Raw genomic sequence first — 26767 nt, forward strand, 5'->3', positions numbered from 1 at the left:
GAGAGAGGGAGAAAGAGAGAGAGAGAGAGAGAGGTCTTCCATCCGCCAGTTCACTCCCCCAATTGGCCGCAATGGCTGGAGCTGCCCTGATCTGAAGCCAGGAGCCAGGAGCTTCCTCCGCGTCTCCCACGTGGATGCAGTGGCCCAAGGACTTGGGCCATCCTCCGCTGCCATCCCAAGCCATAGCAGAGAGCTGGATCAGAAGAGGAGCAGCCGGGACTAGAACCGGCACCCAGATGGGATGCCAGAGCTTCAGGCCAGGGCGTTAACCCACTGCACCACAGTGCTGGCCCTGCCCTTTGATTTTTAAAAATGTAATTGCATGCAGTGTAAGAACAGAATAATTTTATTTGGCAAATATGGAAGTATACGTCAAAATAGTTTTATTTTAAAAATACAGCAAGAAAATTGTACACTTATGCCCTTGGTGCTTATGAGCCAGACAACCCATGCCTCTGCTCAGTAAACTTTCTTCTGTGAACAAAGACTTCTTTCCAGGGAAATGCCCCTCCTTCCAGGCCTACTCTGGGAGCTGCCATTTTCTTGCACAAATCTGCCCGAGTTGAAGGTCATTTGCCGGCGATTAGCAGTCACCGTCCCTAAGCTAATAACAATGTCCCATAGTACAGGCTTTATATGGTTCTGACCTGTCTGGGACTGGCCCCATCTACAGCCTCCCAAGATGATAACTTGGATTCAGAGAGAGACAATGCAGGCCCTTCTCTCCCTACATGAACTACCATATATGGAACTCTCTTTCTAGAATAAAGGAATGAGTGAAAGAAACCATTCCACTATAATGTTTCAAAAACACCTTTGTAATTCTTCCTCACAATCACTTTAAACCCTAGGCAAATTTCTGTTAATATATTCAGTGCTGCAAAGCAATTGCTGAGGATGGGCTGCTAATAAAATCAATAGAACAAGAATTTGGGACTAAAAATTTAATTCAGCCTAGACTTTCTTCTGAATGGATGGAGAGGAACCATCTTCCAGGGTTATCCTATAGCCTCTCCCCTGTTACAGTGTTTCGCACACCTCCATTCTTGTACCTGAAGCTGGGGCTTTGACTGCTGCTTCTGCCTCCCTTCTGTGAGACACCCACTTCTAGGTCAGGTAGAGCCTCACTGAGGGTGCCCCAGGTCTGAGTGCGCTGCTGACACTGGAATGTTGGGGCAGACCAGGAATTGGGGAACGCAGTATGCTGAGCACAGGTGTAGAGAGTTCCACCTAAGGTAGAGAAACAGGTGGGTTTGCTAAAACAGAAGGCAGGTCTGCTCTGGAATTGTCTGTGTTCTACTCAGGAGCTTACAATGCTGGGATTTGCAGACACTGTTCCATTCTGTGGATATTCCTTTCAAGCTATCTTCATCAGTCCTAGGGTGAAGGATTATGTTTATTTTTCCTTTTGTCTGTTTTTCTTCTATAGTTTTAAGTTTCATATATAATTTAGCATAAATTTTTATAAAGCTCACACAATTCAAGTAATCTTTCCAAGGAAAATTGTGTAATTTTAAGCAATCATATTATTTAGAAAATGTTTTTGTGTTCTTTTCTTGCTCCAGGTTAATAATCCTGTACTGAAATACTTGTTAATTTGCTTAAGATTTTAAATGCTTCTTGAAAAATGTCTAAAAATTTATGCTTTTATCAATAATCCTGAATATTGCCACAGCAGAACCAAATATCATACCAAAAATGTCTGACATTTGAAATTGTAGTTTTCATGTGGGCTCAATTAATCTCCCTTTCGATCTTTTAAGTAAAACTGAGAATATAATAATCTTTTCATTCAACAAATACTAATTGATTGTTATCATTAAGCAACACTAAGAACAAGAGAGATATATTCCATAACCCAACTAGTTTATTGGTTTGAAGACAGAAACTGTGTTATTAATTGTAGAAACAGGCCAGCGCTGTGGCTCAACAGGCTAATCCTCCGCCTAGCGGCACCGGCACACCGGGTTCTAGTCCCGGTCGGGGCGCTGGATTCTGTCCCGGTTGCCCCTCTTCCAGGCCAGCTCTCTGCTGTGGCCAGGGAGTGCAGTGGAGGATGTCCCAGGTACTTGGGCCCTGCACCCCATGGGAAACCAGGATAAGCACCTGGCTCCTGCCATCGGATCAGCGCGGTGCGCCAGCCATAGTGCGCCTGCCGCAGCTGCCATTGAAGGGTGAACCAACGGCAAAAAGGAAGACCTTTCTCTCTCTCTCTCTCTCTCTCTCTCTCTCTCTCTCACACTGTCCACTCAGCCTGTCAAAAATAAATAAATAAAAAATAAAAAAAAGATTAATTGTAGAAACAAATGCACCAAAATTATTGGAATGGGGTCAGGAAAGACTTCCTAGGAAATGGAGTGATTTGTAAGCTGAGATCCAGAGAAGTGTGGATAGGAACCACCTGGATGTAGGTAAAAGAAAAAAGAAAAGCATCATAGGTTGAAAAGAAGGGGTACAGAGCCTGTGGTCAAGGATTTAGGTAATGCTGAGAATGTGGGTAGACCAGATGCCAGTAGTGTAGGCCTTGTAGTACAAGGCGTGTTTAATGCAGAATGGTATTGAATGTATTGAGAGTGTGACAATTGCACAGGGAAGCAAGCACTGGTTAAGAATTGTAAGGAGAATAATATAATATGATTTACATTTTAGAAAAATCTTTCAGGGGTCAGGCATTAGGCCTAACAGTTAACTTGCAGATTAAGAAGCCTGCATCGAATTTTGGAGTACCTTAGATAGCTGGCTCCAGTTTCCAGTTCTAGCTTCCTGCCAATGGAGTCCTTGGAGACAACAGTGATGGCTCGGTGGTTTAGTCCCTGCCACCCACATGGGAGACCTGGGTTCAGTTCTCATCTCCTGTCTCCAACCCTGGACCTAGTCCAGGCTACTGCAGGCCTTTGGAAGGTGAACCAGCAGAGAGGAGCTCTTTCTTTCTCTTTCTGCTTCTCAAGTATCAAATACATTTAAAAAAAAAAAAAAAAGAAAGAAATAACTCTTGGGTTTTAGGACACAGAATAGTGAGGATCAGAGAGAGATTGTTCAGCAAAAGAGAGCTTGGGGCCATGATAGAAGGTGGTAGATTTGACTGGATGGGAAAGGAGTTGAGAGCCTTGTGGTAGCTGGGACCGCTGAGATGAGAAAAAAGAATCACACGTGGCTTTCTGGTTTCCACTAGAACAAGAGAGAGAAGGACTTGAAAGGACAGGTGTCAAGATGTAGTTTGCTCTGGACATGGTGCATTTCAGGCACTACAAAGCTGGATATAGCAGGCTGAAGGGGTGGAGGATTCAAACGGACAGGGTGGAGGATGAGGAGAGACACAATCTTGGCAAGAAGTTTTCCAGAAAAGCAATGAATCAAGATGCTTCTAAAATGAAGTTTCTAATGTGTTGAGAATGCACCCTCCCCCTGAGCCCCAGATTATACTGTGTTTTTTTTTTTTTAATAACATTTGCATTGTCCCCAACTCCTTCATGGTTTGGCTTTGCTTTATTAGGAAGAAGCAGAATGTCATGAAATGATTTCTTCTCTTTATTTCTGGGTTACCATGCCTGAGTGCTAGAGTCATAAAAGTTTAAGACAAATATAAAAGTATGACATAAAACATAAAGCCCAAAAGTTAAAATTAAAGACATCACAACATAAAAACATAAAATGTTTGCACAAGTTTATATAGGATCACATGGATCTGTTATAATAGGAAAAAAAAAAATCCTGAAATGACACCAGATCTATTTGAGGACTGTTTTCCTGATATTCTTGATTTTAATCATAGGATGCACACAAGGACTCAAGCAATAATGGCTCATTATTGTTATGGACTAAATATGCACATTTGCCTCCTCTATCAATTAATATGCTTTTTTGTGTCCTTTACAATAACAAGTAAAATACCTTTCACAGTCACGGATACTATAAACATTCAGTTTAAGAACATCAGCATTTTGATTTTTTTCCTGGTTTGATATCGTTGTACTAGTACAATTGTATCCAAGTCATTCATTTCACAAAGTAAATTATAAATTATTTCACTGAGTTATTTTTAACCCATGTAAGTAGCTCTCATTTCAATACTATTTTATTACAGGTGATTATGTTGTCATGACCATATATTTTGAATTGAGTAGAAGAATGGGCTACTTCACTATTCAGACATACATTCCCTGTATACTGACTGTGGTTTTATCCTGGGTGTCATTTTGGATTAAAAAAGATGCTACACCAGCAAGGACAGCATTAGGTAAGTTACAAAAAAAAAATACCCTCTGCAAAAATTGTGAGTAATTTTAATACAGATATATTCATAAAAATACCTTTAATCAACGAGACTTTGTAAAGATGTAATTAATCTAATTTGGAGCTACTTGAACTACACTTAAATTTATTTTTAATGATCCAAGTTACAGTGTCCTTTCTGACAATGGAATTCCATATATGCTGCTCAAATTAAGATGGGGTTAGGGATTCAAAGTAAATCAGGTGTCTCACCTGAATCTAAGCCTTAAAGCTGATATCATTACAAAATGTAGGTCCACCCTGAGACCTGTCAACTCAGAAGTCTCACTACGGTAGGTAAGCGAACAGAACTTGTCACACATCTTGTGGGATGAAAGACACAATATTAGTAGGATTGAGGCTGGCATTGTGGTGCAGGGGTTTAAGCCACCTCTTGTTACACCAACACCCCATGTTGGAGTGCCGGTTCAAGCCCCAGCTACTCTGCTTCTGATCGTTTCTTGTTAAAGACTCTGGGAAAGCAGTGTAAGTGGACCCAAATTCTTAGACCCTTGCCACCAACATGGAAAATGTGGATAGAGTTCTGGGATCCTGGCTTTGGCCTGGCCTAGCCCTCTGATTTGACCATTTGGGGAGTGAACCAGCATATGGAAGATTGTCTCTCTCTCTCTTCCTCTCTCTGTCTCTTTCCAGCTCCCCACTACTCTTTCAAATAAATAAATCATAATCATTAAAAAAAAAATACTGGTAGGGTTATCTCTCAATAAAAAAATAGTTCTGCTTGTATATGGCTACTTTGGCAGTAAAGAACTTTTAAAAAACAATGTTTTTAAATTTGAATTCTACACATTTGGAGTGTATAGTGTGATAATTCAATATGTGGATATGAGCACAGTGTGTAATGATCACATCAGAGTAGTCAGCATTTCCTTCTCCTTAAATATTTCTTAAATTTTGTGATAAGCTTGTGATAATTGTATGTATTTATGGAGTACACTGTGATATTTCAGCTTATGTACACAAAGTATATTTATCAAATCAGCATTATACATCTCTATCATTACTTTGTGTTGGAGTCTGCTCTCTTCTACTTATTCCTAAAATATATAATAGGTTCTTGTGATCTATAGCCATCCTACTGTGTTGTAGCACACTAGAACTTAATCCTTTGCTCTAACTGTATTCCAGTACACATTATCTAATCTTCTTCTGTCTCCTCTCTTCCCCATCCTTGCCAATCTCTCCTAATCAGTATTCCACAAAGAAATAAATTGAACTGAATGTTCAAACCTTTCAACTCTAGTATGTACAATAAAACTGTCTTCATGAATTTTCCTCTGGTCCCCAAAGTCCTTTTGCTAAAACACAGAATTTTGGTAATGTTAGAATTGTTAAACATATTTTATCAGCTTTTTTTTATAATTAAAGAATTCTTATTTTTCAATGTTTTTATTTGTGAAGACAGATAATATACAGATAATTCAAAAGCTCATAGAAAATGAAATTACAAGATATAGGTTTGTTTTGGTGCACAGATTCTTTAAATTGACATAGTTTTTTAGAGTTTTTGAAGACTTTTTATACCGCCAAGTAATTAGACTGGATGAACAAAATCTATAAAAACTACAGACACAACTTTGTTGAAACTAGGATTCTGAATTTCTTCTTAGACATGATGCGGTCACTGCATTTTTTTTTAAGTTCAGTTAGATTTTTATTACAAAAGCTTTTTCTGTAAAAATACACCTGACATCAGTGTAGACCTTTCCAGTTTACATGAACTGTCACAACTTGCCCACCTACAGTCAGGAGAGCCTGGCATTATATTTTTATTACATTTATTATTAAAGAAACATACCCAAAAAAGGCAACTGACACCACACCACCCACACACTGAGAGGCTGAGAGCTTGGACTGCCACATAACATGCTTTATGCCTGACATGCTGCCCACGTGGTACTAGTAGTCCATTCTCTGACTGGCCATGGCAGAACTGCCCTAAGCAGCCGGAGTCAGAGACTAGACAGTGGTTTTTCCTCTACATCAGAAGTGGGAAGAAGTATTCACCTATCATGGGTGACTAATCTCTGACAAGTAGTGTGCTGTAGCATTAAACTCCAGATTCCCATGATCCTGGAATCCATGTCAATAACTTGCCATGCCTGATAACTCTGCCAGTTCCTGATTTCCCAGGGAGCTCATCCAAAGGAGAATCGGTGCAAATTCTTTTTGCATGATGGTTACGCTTCATTTTCCTTTGCTTTGTGTTCAATAGTCTCCATCCCTCTTTTTGTTTGTTTTTTCTCCTAAAATATGCATCACGTGTGTGTCTCTTTTCTAAATCTGTTCCACAGTTAATGTCTTCAGTGTTGACCCATGTAAAAGAAACAAGGTCAAGCCAAAATTGAGTATCATCAAATAATCTGTCCATTCAGTGCAAAACATTCATTTACATGTCTAAAATATTTGAGCCACTCTGCTGAGTGACGAGCAAAGATGAACAAGATAAGATTTGCTCTCAAAGGTCACACAGTCTTTTCAGGGAGAGAAACACATATGCAATTCACACAATTGTGGAGAAACAAACCATGAAATACATAGAAAGGACAGAGACAGTACAAAAGCTCACACCATCAATTCTGTCTGGGGTGTTGTAAGGGAAGACAGCTCAGATTGTGTTAGAACTGTGTTTTGAAGAATGATAAGAGTTTACACATTTAAGGATGCAGGAAAAATAAGAAAGGAAATGATTTGTTTGGAAAAGAAAAACATGAGTTGTGGAATAGCACAGAATGGGTAGGGAGACTTGGAGCTAAATCTTCATTTAAAAAATATTAAAAAGATAAAATGTCAACAAGTAATGGAATTACAGATGTCCACCTATGAATGATGGGGATATTTTCTGATGAATGCTTTGATTGACAATTTTATCATTGTATGAAGATCATAGAGTGTCAACTCACAAACTAAGACAGATACAATGTCACTAGTATAATTTCATGGTACCACCATCATATGTGTGGTCCATTAATGACTGAAATGTCATTATCCTGCATGTGACCATACTGAATAAATCAAAGGGTATCAACTTGATTCAGGTATTTTAATGTTATTCTGAAGACTATGATAAGAAATTCTATTGAAATGCTGCTTACAGATTGTGTGGGCATTAAAATTAAAGTATCATTATATTAAGTATGCAACAGCAAGAAGGATTCACATCAAAGTGAGACAACCTGATTGGGGGAGAGGCCTTGAATCATTTCGCTTTCTTTTTCTCTCTCTTTCTTTCTTCCTTCTTTCTTCTTTCTTTCTTTTCTTCCTTCCTCCCTCCCTCCCTCCCTCCCTTCCTTCCTTCCTACCTTCTTTTTCTTTCTTTCTTTTTTTGTTGTTCCATGGTTCATCCTCTTCTAACCTGATGACTGCCCCCTGCACAGGAATCACCACGGTCCTGACCATGACCACACTCAGTACCATAGCAAGGAATTCCCTCCCAAGAGTGTCCTATGTGACCGCCATGGACCTCTTTGTGACTGTGTGCTTCTTATTCGTCTTTGCTGCTTTGATGGAGTATGCCACCCTCAACTACTATTCAAGCTGTAGGAAACCAAGCGCCACTAAGAAGAAAACATCGGTGAGTTGGCAATAATGATTTCTGGGTAGGCAGTGGGAGCATAGTTTGAGGTAAATGTGTGTTAAAATGCATTCCTTTGGATCTCATAAAACATGACATAAATAGCTAACACAACAAGACTTAAAAACTGGACGGGATGGAGCAGGCATTGTAGCACAGCAGGTTAAACTACCGCTTGTGAGACCAGCATCCCATGCTGGAGTACTGTTTTAAACTCCAGCTGTCCCACTTCCAATTCTACCCCCTGCTAATGTGCTTGGGAAGGTGTCAGAAGATGACCCAAGGGGCTGGCACTGTGGTGTAGCTGGTAAAGTTGCTGTCTGTGGTGCTGGCATCTCATATGTGTGCCTGTTTGGGTCTTGGTTGTTCCACTTCCAATACAGCTCCCTGCTAATGCACCTGGAAAAACCAAAGGCAAATGGTCCAAATGCTTGGGGCCCTAAACCCTCTTAGGAGACCTGGAAGAAACTCCTGACTTCTGGTTTTGGATTGGCCTATTTCTGGCTGTTGTAGCCATTTGGGGAGTGAATCAGCAGATGGAAGACCTCTCTTTCTGTCTCTCCCTTTCTGTGTCTGTAACTCTGCCTTTCAAATAAACAACTCTTAAAAAAATGACCCAAGTGGTTGGGACCTTGCCAGCCACAAGGGATATCTGGATGGATTTCGAGCCTCCTGGCTTTGGCTTGGCCCAGCCTAGCCACTGGAGCCATTTGTGAGTGAACCAGTTCATGGAAGCTCTCTCTCTCTCTCTGTTTCATTCTCTCTCTCTCTCTCTCTCTCTCTCTCTCTCTCTCTCTCTCTCCCCCGCCCCCTAACTGCCTTTCAAATATATAACTATATCACAAAGAAAAAAATAGATAGGGATTCTAAAGATATGAATAGAATCTCTCCAGCATCACTAAGAGGGGCATGGATTGGTAGTCAGACGTTAAAGATTTCTCTGGAATATAGATTTCAATAGGAGTTTTCTAATTATTTTTCTTCTTTTCTCACAGTTACTACATCCAGATTCCTCAAGATGGATTCATGAGCGAATAAGCCTGCAAGCCCCTTCTGTATGTATAGCATTGCAGGTGCCAATATTTTGGAGAATTTTCGCTAAGATGTGTTTGAAAGATAGTTTTTGGTTACTTGTGCATGCATTGTAGACCAGTGGGTGATGTAGATATTCCCTTCAAAATGTGTTTGCTCTGGCAGGCCTTTAGCCTAGTGGTTCAGATGCCAATTAAGATGCCCATGTCCCATTTCAGAGTATGTAGGTTCGATACCAATCTCCAGCTCCTGACTCCAATTTCCTGCTGATGCAGACTTTAGTAGACAGTGGTAATGATTCAAGTGATCGGCTTCCTGCAATCCATGTGGGAGACTCAGAGTGACTTCATCGTGGCCCAGTTCCAGCCATGTTGGCAATTTGAGGAGTGAAATCAGCAGATGGGAGCTCTCTCTTTCTCTTCCCCAACCCCAGTCTGTGTCTCAAGTAAATGAATAAATAAACAATGTGTTAACTGTTACTTTAAAAAATTCAACCTAGAACATTTGCCACATAGAAAATTAATCATGTTCCTTATACACAGAGATTAGTGTATGACATACAAATTTCTGACTTCATCCTGAGCATTCAAATAATATATATTCATACATCTTAGAAGAATTAAATTATCACTCATGCATTGTTTTATAACTTCATTTGCAACTTAAAAATATATATACACTTATGTGGCTATTTATTAATATTATTTTATAGGACCTTTGTAATGATTGTATTATATACTTATGACTCATTCATAGGCAATCTTGACTGTATACTAAGGCAAGTATACACATCCACTTTTATGCATGTTGTTATCCCTATTATTTTGTATACACCTATGACTATTTACTTAGATACGAATACCAAGAAGCAGAATGGTGTGGTAAAGGGGCTGCACAGTCTTTACCAAATGACATCCTAAGAGCTCTGTTAGCAGTGCCAGACACTTATCTCCCAGGACTCTCCCTGATGTCAGTTTGATAGCCAAAGAGAAATTTGCCACCTGCAATCTTTACTCATTTACTATTTCTTTGGTTATATATCATTTAATATTTTCATTTTTATTTGTAATCCTCCTCTTGTGAACTGCATCTTAATGTCTTTTAAATTTTATTAGTATTTTAAAATAATAGTTTTTATATTATATATTATGTATATTATGTTTTATAACACACCCATAATCTGTGTAGTCACATTTGGGACATATTAAAGATATTAAACTTTTAGTGTAGTTTTTATTCCAGATTTCATTGCCAACCTTGTACTATCCTTCCTTGTAGTTCTTTTCCGTGAATTATTCCAAGTATTGTGTTTTCCCATCTATATGCCCTTCCTTTTGTGGTTTCTGTATCTTGTATCCTACTTTGGAAGTTCCCACTTATTTCAGAATAGTATAACCCCCCTCATTTTCTCTTGAGCACTTTGCTTGACAATATGTTTTAAGTGCATCAACTCCCGTGCTCAAAAAACTCATTCTACTCATTCTAGATATGAGGAAGATGAAATGTGAAAAAATTGGGCTCTATAGTCACCAAATTTTGACAATATTACATTTAATTATTAATATATCTGAATTCTTAGTATATAATTCTTGGTAAGGATCAAGTTTTATTGACAATAAATATATCCTTAAATTGTTGATATGAACTACCACTTTTATCCTACAATAACATATATATAGTCCTGAATTTTTTCCTCTGTGCATATGAATTCAATTATTCACAGAATGTTTTGTGCCCACCCATGCACCACAAGCGGTTTACTAACTGTTAATCTGTACCTTCTCTTCGGTGTATTTCAACATATTTTCATAGGGAACACAGTAGCTATCTACAGATGTGTATCATGGTAGTTCTAAAAGAAGGTTAATGAGCAAGCCACTTCTACAGCTGTGGAGCACCACAGTAAAAATACAAATTGCACCTGGCAAGCCATCCAGGTAGAACAGACTGACCTTGGGAAGGGGTTGCTGAAGATCAGACTGGAGCCAGAACTGACAGGCTGAGGGCCAAGGAGCACCTCCTCACACATGCACAGCCGGGGCTGGAGCTGAGGGAGACACTGGCATCTTGGTGTAGAAACGATACCATCTGTAAAAGGAAGAAAAATATTCTTTCACACAAAGAAAAAAGAAATTCTCACAAAAGTAGGAGAAATTTTTACAAAATGAGAGGAAGCTTAATGACCTCAAAGGATGCACAAAGAAACACAATTCCCAGACTGAAAGGGTGCCAGGCAGGTGAGAAGACACCATCAGAGATCGGCAGCAGGGAGTCATATGACAGCGGAGAAACAGGAAGTTTATCCACTATTAGATGAGAATTGCCAACATTTCAACTCTCTCCTCATGCTAGTTCAGGGGCTACTGTGACCAACAAGAAAAAGCATAAATGAATTTATCAAGAGCTAGAATCCATGAGGGATCATGTGTGTGACTGGGGACAGATTGCTCTAACTTCTCTGTGCCACAGTTTCCTATCGGGTCAAATGCAAAGCTAATGGACTTCACATGTGCCCAGGAAGCATAGCTCAGGGGAGGTCTTGGGGCTGCATTCTATACCCAGGCAAAGAGAGTTATTCAGGGATGCACATTGGCTGAAGTTGACTTTGGGAAATTATTAATTAAAATATCTATTTTGATTATTGATGATATTTTCATCACAAAAAGCAGGGTTTTATGTAAGTAAGTTCTTATGCAATGTAAGCTATAGCCGTTTAGAGTTCTTTTTTAATTGAGAGATAACATTGTATGCTTTCATTGTGTACAACGTAATGTTTTAAAGTCTATATAAATTGTGGAATAATTAAATCTAGCATTATCTCACATAGTTATCATTTCTGTGGTGATAACACATACCTTTCACTCTACATTTTCCAAGCATACAATGTGTGACTATCATTATTAACTATAGTCACTTTGCTGTACAATAAATTTTCTTTCAATCTTGTAAAATGGAATTAGTTTCATTTCCAGTGAGCTATCAAAACACAGAAATAGAACCCTCATAAATATTTTAATGAGTCTGCATTTCAGTTACCTTGGGTTTTTAGTTCTGCAAATGAGGAATTGAAGAGGGATTTCTCTTGTTTCCCAAAGTCTTGCTGCTTGTTTGCCTGTGGCCTCAAGAAATCACCTTTTAGATTTCTGGTGAGCTCTCCCTATCCCTGTAGAGCTCTCTGGGGCCACTCTGAGTCAGCCTTTCCCCTGGAAAAAAAAAAAAAAAAGACCTGAAACCCATAGTCAATTCAACACAGTAAGGGAAAACACAGTTTACAGAGTTGAGTAAATGAGTGGATGAAAATCTGGCTAAGCATTGTCAAAGCACGCATGTCAGAAATCCTTTGTTGAACTTGTATGTCATTAAAGGCAAATTTTTTGCAAATTGAGCCTGTTGGAAAAATACACATTTCTGAATTGTATAGGGGTAGAAGGAGGAATCTGTTTTATTTCAGCAAAGACTTGCGGTATTTAAGAGATTTAATACCTGCAAATTTAAGAACCATTAACCTAAAAGATACCTGTCCATATTAGATAGCATTGCAGGGATAGCAAGATTTCCACTTCTGTGTATCCAGCAGAATTGTGGAGGAAGGTGGACAGGTGCACAGTGACGGCTTATCCGTAGCAGAGATGACTGTGAGGAGTGAGTAGAGCTCAGTGAACACTTGGTACAGGGCACTGTGCTGTACGTCTGTCCTCACACAGAGGTAGATGCTTCCATTTACAAGGGCTTTGAGCACTCCACACTTCAACCCTTTCTCCCTGGGTTAGGACTCCACTACCCAAATCAAAGAAGATCTAAAAACAGAAGGCAAGGAGGTACCATGTTTCCTTATAATATCTTTTGGTAAAAATATGAGATTCTCATGATACTTTCTAATGAGTCCTAAATTGCGTCTTTCCCAGCATTGGGACAACTCTGGCAAAGGAACTAGCCAGCCATTTAGAACTGGCTTCTATGTCCACCTCCCCCTGGACATCACATCCCAGGGCTTCCACTGCCATGCTTGTCTTAGTTCAGTATCATAAGATAGCACTAAAAGCAGACAAAAAAATGTTTTCTAGTTCCTTTCATCTATTCAGTCAAACTTAGAACTGTATCCCCTAACAGAATTCAATGTAATACATAATTCACAGCTATTTAGATTATCGCAGCAACTGTCTGTGGAATGGACAGCTCATTTGAAGCTACTAATCAAAGTATGGTATGGTTCCTCTCATTCATTCTCCTTTATCTGCTCCACATTGAGTTTTCCATGTCGGGAGGTAAACTGCAGAAGTAGAAATAAAACCATGTCCAGGGAGAGGTGGACATACAAGCCAGTTCTAAAGGGCTGGCTAGTTCTTTTGCCAGAGTCGTCCCAATGCTGGGAAAGAAGCAATTTAGGTCTCATTAGAAAGTATCATGAGAATCTCATATTTTTACCAAAAGATATCATTATAAGGAAACATGGTACCTCCTTGCCTTCTGTTTTTAGATCTTCTTTGATTTGGGTAGTGGAGTCCTAACCCAGGGAGAAAGGGTTGAAGTGTGGAGTATTCAAAAACCCATTTTTGGTTCTCTTTCTTGAGGGGGCAGTGTCCAACTCTCACTTTTAATGCAAATTATGTGGAACAAAGAGATTCTCCCATCATTCTTCTAACTTTGCTTTTTACTATTCATATTTTAAAAGGTTCACATACTTCAATATAGAATCAACCCAGATGTCCATCAACTGATGATCAAATAAAGAAAATGTGGTATATATACATTATGGAATACTACTGAACTGTAAAAAAGAATGGAATCCTATCTTTTACAACAAATTGATGCTCCTAGAAACCATTATTCTTAGTGAAATAAGCCACTTCAAAAAAAGACAATTATCATGTTTTCTCTGCTGTGTAGCAGTTAATATAGAATACAATATAATGTATAGGAATAAAATGGACATCTTGTGATATGATTGTTCTTTTTAGCTCTTGTTGATACTCCTGTGGAACTATAGTATTCTTGCTTTTTACTTGTTGAATATTATGGTTTTTGGTGAATTAATCCTCTGATTATAGAGTGGATTGAAATTATGTCTTTGCAAAAATTAAAGAAAAAAAAGGAAGGTGGGAGGGACATTGAGAGAGGTAGAAGGGGACAGAGGGGAGTATAGTTATCTTCTTGGAAATGTACCTATGAAATTCATGAAGTCTGCTCTCTTCATATTAATAAAAAGTAAAAAAAATGAGAAATAAATATATAATGTGTGCATATTTATTGCAAATCAACAGAAAGAGGACAGAATAGGGACTTGAAATGGTTAATCCATATTTGAAAATATGTTCAACCACCTTCACTAATAGTGTGGAAAATACAAGTTTGGAAATTGCAGTACAATTTTTCCTTACATTAGACCTGCAATGATTTGAAAAGATTGATTTGGCAGTGTGGGGATGGGCACATCCTCCCATCCCGTTTATCTAGTAGTCAGATGTAGTTTGTACCTAATGCTTGGGACACTTCAGTCTGTCTGTACTGCATTTCATGATGGTTGCCATGTTTTTCTCGTTGCCTACAGAACTACTCTCTCCTCGACATGAGGCCACCACCACCTACGATGATCACTTTAAACAATTCCGTGTACTGGCAAGAATTTGAGGATACCTGTGTCTATGAGTGTCTGGACGGCAAAGACTGTCAGAGCTTCTTCTGCTGCTATGAAGAATGTAAATCAGGCTCTTGGAGAAAAGGACGTATCCACATAGACATCTTGGAGCTGGACTCGTACTCCCGGGTCTTTTTCCCCACATCATTCCTGCTCTTTAACCTGGTCTATTGGGTTGGATACCTGTATCTTTAAATGTTGCCCTTAGTGATCAGTGAAGAGCACTTGGTTCACATTCTTTTCCTTTCATCATTCTCTGTCCACTAGTGACCAACCGAGAGTACCAAGGAAGGACACTGTTCAGTTTATCTTAAGTCATAAATTACCTTTCCATATCACAGGAAGTGTCTGGCAAATATTTCTATTATAAATTTCACACACACAAACACCCATGTTCATTCAATTTTAAAGCGATATTCTTGTTCACCCCTTCCTGAATCTGTGGCTTGAAGATGTTTATGAATGATTTTGCATATTGGAAGCAGCTATGGATTAACTGCCCGTGAGAAGAAATCTGTAAAACATGCAAGCAGTTATCTGAGACGTGCTCTCAGGCCTTACTCCTTCTGTATTGTCCCTCTGCAGTCCGTACCATCAGCACCCATGTGTACTGAGACATTTCTGGTGCAGACACTCTGAGCTGCCCTCAGTTCTGTGCTTGTGGACTCTCTGAGTTCAGGTGTGAGCTGCACTGAGATCTGACCCAGTTTCCTCTTTCTGTGGCCTGTTTTTCTTTGGCACCATTTCACTGTTAGCACCCTTTTACCTTCCAGCCTCACCCTAGACCTCGGATGAGTGTACATGTACATTTTCCCATTCGAGGAAAAATATAATTTGGTTTTAATTTTTATGTCATTGACATCAAAGAATTGGTTATCTCTGAGCATTAGGTTAGAGCTTTAACCCAAACTGCCAAGAGTCAATAGTATTTGAAGTGTGGGTTCTTGGACTAGTTCAACGTTTTACCTTAAGAGCTGTGTTTTACTAGGCCAAGTTCAGTCCCAGAGTTTGTGTCCAGCTTGTGTTACATGGTCAAATAAGTATCTTCAGCTTGCAAAGAAAGGCATACAGCATGCACAAGCCTTTGTCTTGAAAAATCTGTTCCAGAGTGTGAAAGAGATGTAGGTAGAATCTTAAACATTTTATTACTTTTCAAATCAAACCAAATTTACATGCAAAAAAAAATCAGTAATGGCTGTCATCAATTATATATTTTGATGAACAAAAATTATTTTATACCTTGAAATATGGATACATAGCAAAATTCCAAAGAAAAAAAATCCCCCTTGAATCAATACTCTTTTGATATTTTTATAACACAAAACCTGTTTGCTTCTTGATGCTAGTTCTTTGTTATAACTGGATGCCAGTGTGTGCTTCATAAGACTCTTTTGAAGCTTTCCAACATCAATGGGGGAAGGGGTCCCACTAGTCATTTAATAATGCTTGAGCATTATTAAAATTTTGGTATCAAAATGTCTGTGCTTCTCATCCTTCTCACCCAGAAAACAAATTTAAGTATTTTTGGAAACCATGAATTTTTAAATTATCTATTGTGAATACCATTATTACTCAGAAAAAAACTAAAACATTATACAGAGAAATTATATAAAAGTGGTGACTTCACAAATTCACTGGATGTAAATGAGATAAAGGAGGGGTTGGGAGTAGAAAAGGACAGAAAAATTCATATTAGATACATCCATTTATTCTTCTCAACTTTGTTGCGTATCAAGTGAATGCAAAAATATAGATTCATTATCACCTGATTTTTGAAGTTCAAGTCTGTATAGTGTGAAACAGTCATACTCATTTTTCTTGTCAGTTCTACCTTTTGGTTTGATAGTTGCTTCATAAGCCTCAAGCCAATTGGCTTCTACTAAGCAAATTTGGCTATTAAAATAATAATAATAAGTTGAAAACATTGGCTGAAATGAACTTTCTCCTCTTGTGGAGAATTTCAACCTTGCCTGCCCTTCACAGTTCCTGAGCACAGGAATCCCCCCTTCACACCACCATGCTGCCCCAGAGGGCAGTCTTCCTCCAACACAACTTCCCACTTGAAGGATTCCAACAATATGAAAAATTTCAGCCTTTTACATTTTGAAAGAAGTTCTGCAGAGAACTGAATTTTCTAGTAAAATTCTTCTTGGGAGGAAAATAACCTAAAAACTTTTTTAGAACACAGATGTGGTCCAATTTTACCTTGAAAACAGTTTTAATGAGGCTTCTTATTTCAAAATCACTCAATATTTGGATGTTTTTGCCAACTCTTGTGAAATTTTGCACACAGTAGATATATACCAATTGCCTCTCTATTCTGAATCTAGCCATTGTCTTCTGAACCTCAGCAGTCCTCGTGATCCAAACACAGTAGTTCATGGTTCCTTTTCCATAAAGGAGAACCTTCATCTCCAGAGAGTCGAACAGATGTTCACTAACAGAGCACACAATAGATTCTTGAGTGAAACGAGCTAGCGCGCCATCACCCAAATCACTGCAGTGCAATGCCTGTTTCTCTTAAGGCTTGTGTAATTCACTGTTTCTGTGTCAGTCTCAACTCCTGAGATGAACTTTCTCAGTCCACAGTACGGGAGACTTCAGTGCACCCCACTCGGGGGCTTTCAGCACATGGATGTGTTTACGTTCTGGAGGAAGGAGGCAGAGCATGCAGGGAGAGTGTGAGGGAAGCACATCCCTCTTCAATTGCACAACTCCCCTTCGCTGGGAGGCTGCTTCTGAGGGTTATGTGGGGGGCACTGGGCTCAAGGCTGTTCACACAGCTCTGCCCATGCTTTGCATGTAGAGTTGGGAAGCATTTTTGATCCAAATGATTTGCATTCCAAAGGTGCTATTGTGTTCCTCAATTTCAGAAATCCTCTACAGCGAGGAGATGACAGTTCTGTATTTTGACAAGGATTCAAATTTCTGACCACTGTGGATCTTACTTAAAACTGTGACTGCCTCTCTTTTAAGCTGCACCGTGGGGAAAGGGGGAAAGAAGGAAAGACATTTAGGATGAATAGAATTAGAGCAAAATGTCTCTTTAGAGCCTATATAAATTTTGACCTGCAAAGTCCCAGCACCACTGACCAGAACAGAGACCCCAAATACTGAACAGAGAAGGACAATGTTGAAATAACTTACTCTGGACCCAGCCAGCACTTCTCTCAATCTATCAAAAATATGCCTTAAAACAACAAAAAGTTCACATAACACATATCTTGTAAAGTTTTCCACCTCCTGAAATCAGCTGTATTTTAAGCCAGGTTTTATTCTCTTTTGTGTGTGAATGGAAATAGAATTTCATTTCTTTATATGCCAAAGTTTTATCCTTCATTTTACACCAAATCAATTAACTGTGATTTTTTTTTTTGATTCATCAGTGGAGAAAATGCTTGTTCTTAATAGCGAACTATTTTCATGCCACATATGGGGAATTGGGGCCAATCTAACAGTTAGTTTCATAGCCCTTCTGATGGGGATGTTAAGTGTCCATAGAGAACCTTACACCAAACCTTCTTCCCTAGTGATGGCTTGCTGCAGTAAAAGTAAGATTTTAGACAAAATTTCACATTCTGGGATGCAGTGGGGAAAGGGACCAGCCTTCCCCCCACCCCGCCCCATTTTGCATTGACCAGAGCTTGCCACAACTAAAAAGCAGTGGGCGCATTCTAAAGGGCTAGAACACAAAACAGACAAACCTCTTCTTCCTTCATAATTTTTTCCTCAGCTGCCAAACTGGAAACTTAGGTCATTTCTTTTGAGACTTGGAAAATTACAACTGGTCTCCAACTATTAGTTTTTATCACTATATTTAATTCAATGTTCTCAAGGCTCAAAGCATTTTGAATTCAGTCCAAGATCTTGCAACTGTTTTTGAGAGATTTTTCTGAGAGTTTATAAATTATATATATGTGAGATTTCATTTTCAGTTTCTATAAAAATTAGTGAATGACGGGATAAACAAACAATCTCATGTAAATAAAATACGCCAAAATGTTAAACTCCATTTGTACTGACCAGAACACTATCATTTAAAGAAGTATTATTCAGAAATGTGTCTGGAAATAAGGGGGGAAGAACCAGATTGTAAATATGCTATAAATGTTAAGTTCACAGTTTTATGTTAATTCCCCACCTTGAAATGGCCCTAAATTTTAGGAAGTATGTACTCTGTACGTATTTCTTTTCTCAAATTGGCCTGAAGGAAACATTAAGGCTCACCCAGTTTAGCAGTATCTCCACATCAGTGTAGTCCATATAGTCACATAAAAAGAACCAAAATAATAATAATATAATAACAACGACAACAACACTTCAGGATAAATGACAGGTACTATCTTAGATCCCCTGTTGACACACTTTTTTATTATAAAAGCAGACTTCTATAATTATGAGAGGAAAACATATGTATTGAAATTATAGGATAAAAACTCATTTACTCATTTTTCTGGGAGAATAGAAATGAGGTTTGCTTTTTTCTTAATGCCTGAGAGTTTGGGAGACTACAAATTAGAGCATTGCCACTCCTCATTTTGAAATTTCTCTTGATTGCAAATTAGCAATTCTAGAAAACGAGCCTGATCCAGTTTTATCAAGGTTGAGAAGGATATTTCTTTTATTTATTTATTTATTTTCAAACTGTTCTCTAATTGAATGCTGCTTTGGTTTTTAATATTGTCGATTAAACCCCTTACACCTCTTATTATTCTGCTAACATAAAAGCCCAATATTAGAAACGTTTAAGTAAATTTATCCTAAAATATTAGTTTAACAATCAATTACTAACAATTTTGTCATGGTCTGAGTTAACCAAGTGGGTTTTTCAGATTATGTTAGACATGAACCTGAGCTAAACTACAATTAGGCAGACAAAACACACATTCATATATATACAACACACCCAGAATAAGCACTGTTTGAATGTGCAGTTCAAGTAATTGAGATAAATGCAAATTGCTTTGCTTGAATTACTCAGATAAGCAGCAACTTTCACCATTTTTCAAATTTGTAAATACAACACAAGGTTTTCCAACCCAGTGAGCAGGCCAGGCAATGTGAGGGAGACAGTGCTTCCTGCAGGAAAGGGAAGCCCTCTGTTATCTCTGCAGAACACAGTTTAGCCTGAGCAGGTTGGAAAAAACGTTGGTTATCAATAATGAAATCCTCCAGATTGAGCACGTAACTGCTGTATTTTACACTCTAGATATACAGAGTTTCATCTTTGTTTTTCCGACAAAGTACTGTCTACACTCCATATTGGTGGGTTCTGCATCTGTTGAATCAACCTAATACAGAACAAAAATCATCTATAACAATTACATCTGTACTGAATATGTACAGATTTATTGTCTTGTCATTATTCCCTAGTAATACAAGAGTACTTCAAAAAGTTTGAGGATGTTGCAATTAAAAGAAAATACGCATTTTCCATGAACTTTTTAAATACCCCTTCATATAGCATAACAACTACTTTCATAGCATTTGCATTGTATTAGGTAGTATAAGTAATCCAGAGATGACTTAAAGTATAGGACAGTATGTGTGTAGGTTATATGCAAACAAACCATTTTATAAAAGGGACTTAAGACTTAAGGTGGTTTCTGGAACCAATCATCTGTGATACCAAGGGATGACTGTAATGTTTACATTTCCTGTGACAGCCTTGGACACAGCTTTCTCCTGCTTGCTTCATGTATTGAAGTCCCATCCTAGTGTAGGACATTTATGAACTTATCATATCCACTTTGTACTTTCTTAAATATGTATTTCTTAGGCCAGTAGGCTGCAACAAGTCACTTCAGACCCCAAGTTATGTCTTTACAGGGACAGCATTGCCACGAACCCATTTTTCATGAAAACATTAAAGTTCCCATTTTCTATCAGTTTTCTTACACATGGCTGTTTGTAAAGTGAATTCCCAACTCACCTGTGAGAAAATAACCTTTGGGGCCTCGGCTGTCACTTTAGGAACATTTTGATAATGATAATGGGTGGCAGTAAGCGTGAATGAAGGGAGGGCCCACCAGCACCTCCTTTCTGCCTAGCACAGGATGAGTTTTTAATCAAGAAGTTTGATGCCTCAAACAGGGCAGGTCGAGTTGTCCCTAGCAAGGTTTTGACTGCAAAGGCTGATGAGGGTATTCTGAGACAGTTGGCTGGGCCATCCTAACTTTCTTGATTAATTAACTTATGCACAACAGAAGACCTGCCTGAGCCTTCCCAGAGCACTTTCTTGGAAAACAAAGCTTGTTTGTTAATATAAGGAGATCTACTTGCAAGGACAGTGTTTGAATTTGGATTTGTAAAGATTTATTGGAAAAAATTTAAGTAGAAATCTTACCCCACCATCAGATTCTGGTCTTCAGGAACAAATGAGAGCTTATTCAGTTTCTGTTACAATCGATTTTGTATCCAGTACTGTTCATGTTTACAACAGGGAGAAATTTTTCAGTCGATTTTATCAATGAGTGAAGCCCCTTCCCCAGTACGGAAAGCAGCACTTTGGTCACTTTGATACTTTGATGGCCGGATCATAGCACCCCGTCTTAGTAATTTCAGTTAAAACATCAGGTAATCAACCACATTCATTGGGTCTAGCACTTGCAGGCTGGTCATACATAGATTAAAAAAAGAAAAGAAAAGAAAAATTTGCTCTCTTAAGTAACTTTCAGTGAAATTAAAACTAAGTAAAGTGGTAGAATGTAGATATACCTTGCTGGATAAATTTTCAAATTTTTAGTCAGATATGATAGTCAGATGAAATATAGTATGCTGTACCAAAGTCATCATTGCAATCCTTTTCCATGTTCCACATTAATCCTTAGCAATTAATTTGACATGAAAGTTTAATATCTTTTCCAAACTATAACAAAATTAGAAGTTAGATTAAGGGGAAATGGAAGTAATAAACATACCGATCATAGTCCAAAATTTGCGGGCCGCAAACCTTTCAGAACTGCTCCTTTTTCTAGCAGTCTGTCTACCCTGCCTTAATCAGAATTTGTAATTATTTAGGATAATATTCCACTCAATTCCTGTTTGTTGGCTGCTTTTGTTTTTATCATTTCACCTCATTTATCTTTCTAATTCCTTTTCTTAAGGATAATTGAGTTTGATATGAACTATCTCTTTTCCTCCAAATGGATGCATCTTTGGAAACTGAAAATTTTGTTTTTGGGTTTTAGGCTTTGGTTCTCCCTAATTTATCTTCATATTTTTACTTTGAATAGAAATAGACATAGGTAAAATGTATTAGTGAGATTTACAGTGTTTACTAATATATAATCTCTGTTTAGAAAAACTATTTTATTAAAACATTCTAAAAGACACTCAATCATTCTTGATCTTCACAATGGCTAATGTGCTAGTGAATAATGTTTACATGCTGATATATTTGTACGACTATGGTCATGCAGTGCTTAACAGTGGGGATCTGTTCTGAGAAATGTGTCATTGGTGAGTTGTCATTGTAGGAACATCAGAGAATGTTTTTACACTAGCGAAGATGGCTATGATATCATTTGATGGTATAAGCTCACAGGACTACCCTCAGACATGTGGTCTGTCATTGACCAAAACGTTGTTGTGTGGTGCACTACTGTACATGTTTTTCTTTCTGAGCAGCTCCTGGACTGAGCAAAGGGTTTATTGTCCACGAGTGCATTTTCTACAAAAGATTCTGGGAGAGCAACAATTGTCAGGGATTGGGGCTGTATATTGTTTGGAGCAAGGGGTCATCTTGTGTTTACATTGCAGTGATGTGTGTATTTGTGTCTGTATGTACAGTGGTAAAACTGGAACAACTTATTAACGTGTGTATTACTCTACCCATTACCCCAAATTTAGTTGAAACAAGTAGAAAGGAGCACAGTTTCCTACTGGTAGCATATTAGTTTACTAAGCCTTTGGTTAAGGTAAAAAGGAAAGAAGGAGAGGGAGAGAGGAGATGGAGGAGAGAGGGATAGAGAAAGTATACAATCTTTATGTTCCCTGAAAATGTGGGCTCATATTCTTAAAAAAAAAATCAAGCCTAAATATCTGATCAGAAGTCAGCCAGGAGTCCAAAGAAGCCTGCCTCCTTTGAGAGCACTTGAGCAGTACTACTTTTAGTTGGGTGCACACCTGAGTGATTCCTTGATCATTTGTGCATCATGGTCAAGTAGTTCTCAGGATTTAGATGACAAATAGGCGTCACCGCACTTGTTTAGGAAGCCACACTCACAGATCACATAGCAAAGTGTCAGCTCTGGCTTGAACCGTGCCATCTGTGGCAATCAGCCATGGAGCACCGAAGGTCCTCTCTTTGAGAAGCTTGTCAGGGGTCCTGGAAGATGCTCCAGGCAGAAGGGGATGGCAGAGAGGTGCAGGCCGGCTCTCTGTTTCCATGGAATCCTTCCTGCCTATGGCCCAGGTGAGGGGAGGTGGAGGGATTCCAGAATCCGAGAGCCTCTCTCAAGCAGTTCTGAGCACTGGGTGTAGATGCACTTGACCGTAAGCAGGGCCCGCCCTACACAAGTGTGTGCACTCACCCCTCACCAGGCAAGCAAGCGGAGGCCAACCAGGGTCCCTGCCCTCACCAAGTGGCCTCCAACATCCCCTGTACCCCTCTAGTTCCTCGAGGGCTTGGGAGGCTCTGGCTCCGGGTGGCCAGCCAGTCTCTGGCGGTTCTGAGATGCCGCCGTCTTCCTCCCCTCGGTAGAGGACGTGACTCCCCGCTACCCATGCAGCTCGTGGTGTCCTAGTGAAACGAGGGCGCACCTGCGCCTGACGTGCCTTGGCGACACGGGCGGCGCCGCGCCCTGCTTCGCGCGCCCCGTCCCCGCCGTGCCCTCGAGGCTGCGCCCTGTCCGGAGCCAGCTGGGCCACCTGGCTGGGCCGCCCTCTGTATTTGTATTTGGATTCCTACGTTTGTACTTCTAATACAAATAAATGCACATGTTGTCAAAAAATACCTGAGCCAGACGTGGACATCTTTCCGGTGTGGGTAGCCGCCCAGGAGGACACACCCTGGGGTTAAGTGTGTGGGTCTGTGTGGAGACCTGTCTGCCTGGAGGGGTGTGACATCTGTGGCCCTCAGAAGCCAACCTCCCAGGAGTTCTGCCAGGGGCAAATTATGCAATCGGAAGGAGGGAGGGGTGATTTCTCCAGAAAAAGAGTTACAAGTGCCAGTTTCCAAGGGAAGCTCACTCCCCCACACCTGCTAAAAAAGCCCATGAAGGGAGACACCCACCCCCCAACCCACCTATGGAGAGTGGGAGACCCCGGATCCGGCCAAGCCAGGAGAGAGTCCAGGCTCTGGGCCTCACCTGCAGCTCAGGATTGAACAAGAAGTTGTTGTTGAGAACACCTGAATACACACTTTAGCATGGACCCATCAATGTCAAACTCACTGTGGTGGGAAGAGGCCTCTGCCAAGGCTTGTTCAATAGTGTGAGAAGGGTTCCAAGTCCCTGCCCCTACACTATTAAGAGGGCTGGGCACCTGGAAAGTTGAGAGTGCGCTGTCTTCCCCAACCCTCCCCCAATAATGTAAGGACACACTTTCGCAAACACAAACTGCAAAGCAACCACTGGGACCAACATACACAGTAGACAATAAAGCACTTTATGTACTGTGCTTTGGTCTGTTTGAACTGAACCCAGTGGACTAAGACGAACAACTCCAGGTCCCATCGCTCAACCATTGTGACTTCAACAAGGGAGTCCTGGCCCTCTTGTGTGGGCGCTGTGCTAGTGGATTCAGGGTGAGATGTTTTCCCCTGCTTCTCCCTGCTTGTGTAGAAGCCTTGGCAGAGACCTCTTCCCACCACAGTGAGTTTTCAGACATTGATGGGTCTGTGCTAAGTGTGTGTGCAGGTGTTCTCAACAACAGCTTCTTGGTTTACTTCAACCTGTGCTTGAACAACAGCGAACCTTTCAGGTGCGCTCCTCCCTTCCTCTTACTAGAACTGGCACATTTTCCTTGGCTGGCGATCAAAGCTGCAGGCCCCTCCAGAGAGAAATTGTGATAATGGTTAGTGTTTATCAAGGACTTTGAGCACGTTGAATCACTCATTCCTTAAAGCACCTTAAAGAGGTGGGGCTAGTTTTGCCACCATTTTTTATGAGAAAGTTGAAGCTTGACCAATATTGTTGACCTAGCAAAACTCAGAAAAAGGATGGAAATAGGACTTCAAACCCTTCAAAACTCTGTGCTTGGCTGCTGTACTCTGCCAGTCAGCATCTTCAAAACCTGGGTTCTGTGGAGTGTAGTTTGAATACAGTTCTTTTACTTTGGTTAAACATGTACTTTTTTGTCTATTTAAACACTTTTGTTTGGAAAAGTATTTCATTTTCAAAGGGATATCTTAAAAGTGCTAAAGTGGCATATTGTGGTCAGCTGTATTTGATAGAGATTCCCATAAGTCAATAACAGCTACTCTCAACTGAAAAAGTTGACATATAGAATGTTCTCTCATGTGGCTGCCTAACTTGTCAATCAAGGAACAGAGGCTGTCTTTTACTCAGAAGCAGATCATGAGTGTCTACCAGTTATGCTCATGGGCTGATTGTACTGCTTGCTTGATTGGAACTCCTCATAAAGGAAAGAGTTCCCAAAGTGCTAAGGAGGAATTGAACTGATTCTTGGAGTCACCCGTGTGAATCTTCTGTCCCATGCTAAACTAGACTTCTCTTTTCTAGCCTTTCATTCCCCCGGGCAGTAGACTCCCAAGAGACACTATGGTCTAGAATGATGCTATTTGCTTCATTACCTTGGGCCCAAAGCAAAGTCACATCCAAAGACATCCCAGAAGGGATACCTCAAGGTCTGTTCCCTGCACATCTGGCAGGTGCATGTAGGAAGTCACTCTGGATCTCAAATATTTGTATTGGCTGGAGTCAGGGAATGTGCATGGGAATTAATCTTGAGGACATTAGAACTGGGAAGGTCCAACTTTAAAGCTGGCCTGCTAATATTTACATATAAAAAGAGTAAATAATACAGCAGAGTTCTGCTCAAGATTAATGATTGACACTTAACATGACTGTTAAAACTTGGATTTGTTGTGAACTTCAACTAAGAAAATTGAGATTCCAACACTTCTCCGAATTCATTAGAAAGAAAAAGGTCTAAATTACTGGAAGATGGAGATCTAGGAGTAGGTATTTATTTGTAACTACTCCATCTACCATCTGTGCACAGGCAGTAGGACTCAGGTATATCACCCTCACTTGCAGACTGAGAAAGGCACACATGAGGACTTCCAGCAACTACCAAACTGTGCAGTCTGCACATAGTGGTGGGAGACGCAGCCATGGATTTCCATGAAAAACAGTCTGAGAGTGGCAGAGTCAGGTGTCACGGCCTAACCTTCAGGGCAGTGCATTCAATGACCATGAGAAGCCCTAGAGATCAAAGAGAAATCAGAGCATTTGGTAAGGAGGCCTGGACTCCGGGCCCCTAAGGCAGCATCATGGCTACACCAACCACCCACCTCACAGCAGGTTCATTCCATCAAACACCATGTATGCTGAGTGTTTTCTCTTCTTTGGAACAAAGATTATAGAGACAAATTTGTCTTTTTTGCTCACAAAGCCACACACATGTTTACAGAGTTCCTTATTCATTATCATGGCAGACCGCATAACATTGCCTCACTTTTCAGCCCAATTAAACTATAATTTCAGGTGTTCTTATAAATTATTTTAGTGGCCTCAAAACAAGCGCCTTCATTGTTGGTGAAAGTTTAAAGAGCAATATGTGAGGGGTCAGCGCCATGGCTCACTTGGTTAATCCTCCACCTGCGGTGCTGGCATCCCATATGGGCGCTGGGTTCTAGTCCCGGCTGCTCCTCTTCCAGTCCAGCTCTTTGCTGTGGCCCAGGAGGGCAGCAGAGGATGACCCGGGTGCTTGGGTGCCTGCACCCGCATGGGAGACCAGGAGGAAGCACCTGGCTCCTGGCTTTGGATCAGTGCAGCGTCAGCCATAGTGGCCATTTGGGGAGTGAACCAACGGAAGGAAGACCTCTCTCTCTGTCTCTCTCACTCTCTGTAATTCTACCTCTCAAATAAATAAATAAAATTTAAAAAAAAAGAACGATATGTGAAACAATCAACAACTTGCAAATATATTCATAACTATCCAGTCAGGTAAGTCACATTTTGAAATAACACCAGTCTTAATCTACTGAAGACCAAGGAAATGGAAATAAAAAGGAAAAGAAATAAGAACCATGTAGACATGTCCAT

The 26767-nt window shown here is 39.9% G+C and overlaps 1 protein-coding gene across 1 annotated transcript in view; it reads left to right on the forward strand.

Moving 5' to 3' along the window:
• GABRG3 (gamma-aminobutyric acid type A receptor subunit gamma3) overlaps positions 1-14729 on the forward strand; it is a 651067-nt gene extending 636338 nt beyond the window's left edge. Inside the window, exons 7-10 of the mRNA XM_062204567.1 lie at positions 4085-4237; positions 7671-7867; positions 8863-8922; positions 14448-14729. Coding sequence (XP_062060551.1) covers positions 4085-4237; positions 7671-7867; positions 8863-8922; positions 14448-14729 — 692 coding nt within the window. The remainder of the gene's footprint in view (positions 1-4084; positions 4238-7670; positions 7868-8862; positions 8923-14447) is intronic.
• Positions 14730-26767: the final 12038 nt, after the last annotated feature.

Source organism: Lepus europaeus, chromosome 11 (assembly GCF_033115175.1).
Source record: "Lepus europaeus isolate LE1 chromosome 11, mLepTim1.pri, whole genome shotgun sequence".
Classification (NCBI taxonomy): Eukaryota; Metazoa; Chordata; class Mammalia; order Lagomorpha; family Leporidae; genus Lepus; species Lepus europaeus.